The sequence below is a fragment of the Rhinopithecus bieti genome, unplaced genomic scaffold (genome assembly GCF_001698545.2).
Source record: "Rhinopithecus bieti isolate Rb0 unplaced genomic scaffold, ASM169854v2 scaffold_7884, whole genome shotgun sequence".
NCBI lineage: Eukaryota > Metazoa > Chordata > Mammalia > Primates > Cercopithecidae > Rhinopithecus > Rhinopithecus bieti.
Genome location: NW_016806331.1, coordinates 6,427,323 through 6,432,499, shown reverse-complemented (window position 1 = coordinate 6,432,499; position 5,177 = coordinate 6,427,323). Strand labels below are relative to the sequence as shown.

Genomic DNA, 5,177 nt, shown 5'->3' with positions numbered 1-5,177 from the left:
CGCTCTGTCGCCCGGACTGGAGTGCAGTGGCCGGATCTCAGCTCACTGCAAGCTCCGCCTCCCGGGTTTACGCCATTCTCCTGCCTCAGCCTCCGAGTAGCTGGGACTACAGGCGCCCGCCACCTCGCCCGGCTAGTTTTTTGTATTTTTTAGTAGAGACGGGGTTTCACTGTGTTAGCCAGGATGGTCTCAATCTCCTGACCTCGTGATCCGCCCGTCTCGGCCTCCCAAAGTGCTGGGATTACAGGCTTGAGCCACCGCGCCCGGCCTTCAGTCAACTCTTTAAGTACAACCCCACCCAAAGTATTTCAGAAGCCTCAACGTTCAAGGGAATGGAACCTTGTGAAAGCAGAAAGGCGCTAAACTCTCCCAGGAAGCCCCTTCCTCAAAAGAAATTTCCAATCCACTGGGAGGCCAAGACCACTGGAACAAGGTAAGGAGTTCAACTGAATAGAACTTCCAGCTTCTCCTGTGTTTGCTCATCAAGGGCCCCTCCCCCATCCTCAGCAAGAGAAATGTTGCTACTAAAACCTGCAGGATCCATCCATCCACCCATCAAACAGTTGGTGAGGACCATATTCTATGCCCATGCCAGGTAAAAGTCTTGGCATTGGGGATATTGTCTCTGACTCTAAGAAATCCACAATCATCACGGGAGAGACAGACATGTAATGAACTAATACCGTGCAGTATCTCTCATCACCACTCATCAAGGGAGACAGGCCAGGAAACTGAGGAATAGCCCCCAGGAGTTATGTGGCCTTCCTGACTCAGGCCTTCCTCATGTCTGATCTGGGGACAAGCCACGCCTCTCTGAGTTTCCGCTTTTATTATGCAAGAATGAGAGTGGATGCTGCCTAACCCACACAAGGACATGGAGGAGGATGACAAAGAACATATAAAGAATACACTGTGAAGTACTGAGAGCAGTCGCATCTCTGAGACAGAAGGACTCAGATCTAAAAAAGGCAAAGCATCCAGAACCAAAATCCAGGCAGTCTGGGCCCACGGTTAACTCAGCATCACCAGCCTTTCCTCTGGCCGGGGCCACATCACCTCAGCGCCAGAGACTGCTATGGTATTGTCAGGTCAATGTTCCTCCAGAGGCAGTCAGACCGAGGCTGTGCAGGCCAGGGAGAAGTTGTGACATGCCACATGTCCTGCCCCTCATATCACTCATCCCCTGACCTCACTGGCCTACCAGGATGGCTAATCTCTGCCTGACCACTGGGATTCAAACTTGGTTCTGATTTATTTTTCTGCTATAACTCAAACCGAAGGATACCAAAGAATGACCACATGTTAAAGTCAGAAATTTTAGAAGAGAGAAAACTGTAAGAGGTCAGTCCCACTGCTGGCTTCAAGCAGATGCCCGTCAACCAAGGGAGGATTTAGTCTAATTTAAAATACATTCAGGGTATGAAATCCCAGGGCTTTTCCCTTGCCACCCTTCTCACTGTCTCCTGCTATCATCAGGAAGTTATTTATGATTTTAAAAAGAAAAAGCCCAGCCTGGGCAATATAGAAAGAGCTGGTCTCTACTATACTTTTAAGAAAATTAAAAAATGTTCTTAAAATTAGCCAGGTGTGGTGGCTCATGCCTGTAATCCCAGCTACTTGGGAGGCTGAGGTGGGAGGATTGCTCGAGCCCTAGAGACAGAGGTTGCAGTGAGCCGACATCATGCCACTGCACTCCAGTGTGGGTGACAGAGTGAGGCCTTGCCTCAAAAAAAAAAAAAAAAAAGAAAGAAAGAAAGAAAAGAAAAAAGAAAAGGAAAAAACCCTTTGTTATATTGCACTTAATACCATTTTCTTTTATTCCAGCTATCCTAGACTGCAGGTCAGTTCATCAGTTATAACCCCTCCTCTGTTCCTATCCTCCTTTCTTCGGGTGAAACAATTCTACTTCCTCAAACCTATTCTCTGAAGTTAAAAATCACTTCTCCTACAACATCCCCACCCAATCTTTAGCTCTCAAGGAACAGTCGCTAATTGATGTATAACTCATTGCACCTTGGGACAATTCTGATAGTTTTTATTTTAAGCTCAAACTGTTTCCTGTGGCTTCCTACCAGAGGTCCTATCCTACTCCCTTGTGAGCCACAGAACAAATCTAATTTCTCCTCCACGTGGAGGAGGTTCTCATACCTTCTCTGGACCTACTGGACTCTCACATTAACATGGCTCCCTTAGCCAGCGATTGGATTCCTTCTCCTCTGAATGGAGTCTGGGTGATCTCAACTTTCTTAACTATGAAGCCCAGACATAGTTGTAATACTGCAGAGAAAAGTGGTCTGAGTAGCTCAGAATAGAGCAGAATCATCACTTCACCTGCTTTGGAAGTCATAACGCAAACATATATTTTCAGTCATTTTCTGAATCAAAAGAATCAAGAAATTACTCACTGTTCGTTTATGAGTCTCTGGGTATAGTGCTTCAACTTTATCCTGTAGGCTAAGTGGGGTGCATATCCCTCCAAAAAGCAAACACCCCCCTGCACTTCCGCCAACGAGACAAATCCAAGTTTCGGCAGAAGGATGAACAATTTTACCCCAACTCAGGTTACACTATAATTCTGAGTGTTTTTATAAGTATCTCTAGGCCAGATGCAAAACCACAGACCTTAGGAGTCTCTTATCTGGACATAGGAATGGTGTTTGCATTTTTAAGTGGCTGAAAAACATTTGGAGAATATTTTGTGACATGTGAAAATGATAGGAAATTCACATTTCAGAGTCCATAAATAAAGTTTTATTGGGAACACAGTCATGCTCGTTTGTTCATAAATTGTCCACGACTGCTTCCACTGTGCAAAGCAGAATTGAGTAGCTGAGACAACCCGGTCCACAAGGCCCCCAGTATTGACTATCTGGGTCTATACCAAAACAGTCTGCTGGCCTCTGGTCTAAACAGAAAAGACCTTGAGAAGGTCAAGGGGAGGCTGCCTGCATCCCAACCATTGGGGGAAAGAGCTGCAGGCTTGTTCTTGTCAGCAGAGGAAATTTGTAGGGCCAGAAAAGAGAGAAGCGGGGAGCGGGTGTGGGAGGTGTTTAGTTTTAGGCTTTTTAAAAAATTATTATTAAACAGAGGCAGGGTCTTGCTATGTTGCCCAGGCTGGTCTTGAACTCCTAGGCTCAAGTGATCCTCCTACCTCAGCTCCCTAAGTGCTGGGATTACAGGCATGAGCCAGCACACCCAACCAGGAGTTTTTCTTCTAGGTGATGACAGCTTTTATTCCTTCATTCTTTCCACAAGTGATTGTTTTGCAGTTGCTTAAATGTCTACAGAGGTAACTGGACTAGCTGATTCTCCACTCCCCACCCACCCCCAATTCTCAGGGGGCACACTTTTTAATCATGGCCTTGACATTATCAATCTCCTGCTACAAGTAGCTCCGAAAAACATCCCTTTCCCTTACCCTTCTTCCAAAGCCAGCTTTTTTCATCTTGGTCCCAAACTTCTCTAACCTGCCGAGCGCTATCCAAGGCAAAGGCTAGAAATATGACCACTAGTCAAGGTCAGCTGTGGAGGGAGGAAAGGCAGGAGGTAGAGGAGCGAGGGGGTCTCCCCAGAGCAGAGTGTGCAAGCAAGTGTCAGAGAAGAGGCAATGATGGCTTTCTCTAGCCCTGCCTGAGCTCTTGGCTGAGGCCCCAGTGAGAGAGCAAGCTCCAAGTCCTCCCCCAGCCCTCCACTTCCTAAATCAAGCAAATAACTAACAATGCGAGGAGGTGTGGGGGAGTAAGGCCCAGCCACTGGGTAGCTATTTTCTCAAAATACATAGCAAATCTCTGTGCCAAATGCTGGCTAAGCCAAAGAATAAACAAATCCCTTTATTTCTCTGAGATGAGCGCTATCAACTTCCCCTCTCATCCTCTCCTTCTGCTAGCCAGATCCATCTGTCCCATGGCCCTCTCCCTGTGGGATAAGCAGTGTCCGTCCATATCTTCCTAACCACAGCTCTGGCCAGCTCCTACCCCCGCCTGAGGCACTGCGGAGGGAAGCCAGCAGGTGGGGAACAGGAGCACATGGCCTGTCCACACCTCCCCCAGAAACTCTCGGCCAGTTCTCCATGACGTATCGTGCCACTAATTCATTCCTCTGCCCTCCTTTCTCCAAGTTAGAGGGCCCTGAATAAGTCTTGCTGGACAAGGAGACCATCATCACCCTCAACCCAGCCTCTCCCTCCAGCCCACCCCAGGGCCACCCCTCCGTGATCCAGAGCTCAGCTCAAGCAGTGCTACTATAGAGGAGAAGAGAAAAGGCTAGGGAGGGAAAAGAAGGTGGCATCTCTGCAGCATGATGTCACACTGGCTGCTTTCGGATCCCCAGAACAGAAAACAGAAGCAAACAACATGGACTCCGGATTTACTCTGCCTTGAAAGGTTTGTGTTCTTGGCAGCTCTGAGCAGCCTGCGTCAGACGGGAAAAGCACACAACCAGAAAGACAGGTCTTCACCAAAGCCCCCAGGGCCCCATCCGGACCCCAGGACAGAGCCATCCCTTCCAAAAAATCCGACGAGGAAACAAATATAGACTCACACACACATACACACACGCACACAAGCGTCAGCACGAGTTAGCACTAACCTGGAAGCCATTAGGTAGGAACAGTAGCAGAGTGCAGTGCAGAGAGGAACTCATTCATTCATGCATTGGGCAGTGGGGGGTGGGGCGGGGAGCGGGGCCCTGAGGAGGCTGGAGGGCACTCACCTCCATGACCATCCCAAAGCCCTGTTTCTAACGGGGGAGGGGACTCAGGCCAGGGCTCTCAGAAGCTGGGGGCGCCTCTTTGCTCTGCTGTTTCACACCGCTGTGGAATTTTAAGCATGACTCCCCTTTATTTCCCTCTCCCCCACCTCCCTCTGCGGCTGTTATTTGGTGTGGTCGTGCCGCCTTACAGAAGTCCCTCTCTCTCTCTCCCTGGCTCCCTTTCTCTCTCTCCTCCGACTCCCTCACAGACAGCTGTTCTGAGCTCAGGCACGCACGCGCACAGGCGCACAGACACACTCAGACACGCACCCCTCTTGCGCGCAGACACGCACACGCGCACACACGCACACGCGTCGCCTGCCGGTTTACATAATGCAACTCTTTGGTGCAGTCAGCTTGCCGGCGCTCAATTATTCATGCCAGCGTGGAGGACAGAGCCACTGGGGCTGTGGGGGGGGGGGGGGGGG

General features: G+C 49.4%; 1 protein-coding gene across 12 annotated transcripts in view; it reads right to left on the bottom strand.

Moving 5' to 3' along the window:
• The window catches only part of GRAMD1B (GRAM domain containing 1B), a 282,810-nt gene that overhangs the window by 67,746 nt on the left and 209,887 nt on the right, over positions 1-5,177 (bottom strand). For 2 of the 12 annotated variants that reach the window (XM_017875638.1, XM_017875639.1), the window contains exon 1: positions 4,711-4,975. The exons of 9 other annotated variants lie outside the window; for them this stretch is intronic. Coding sequence is in view for 1 of the 3 variants with exons in the window: in XM_017875636.1 (XP_017731125.1) it covers positions 4,588-4,598 (11 nt within the window). In the remaining 2 variants the exon portion in view is untranslated. Of the gene's footprint in view, positions 1-4,587; positions 4,976-5,177 lie in introns of those variants that run through there. One more of the 12 variants, XM_017875636.1, reaches the window with a different exon arrangement.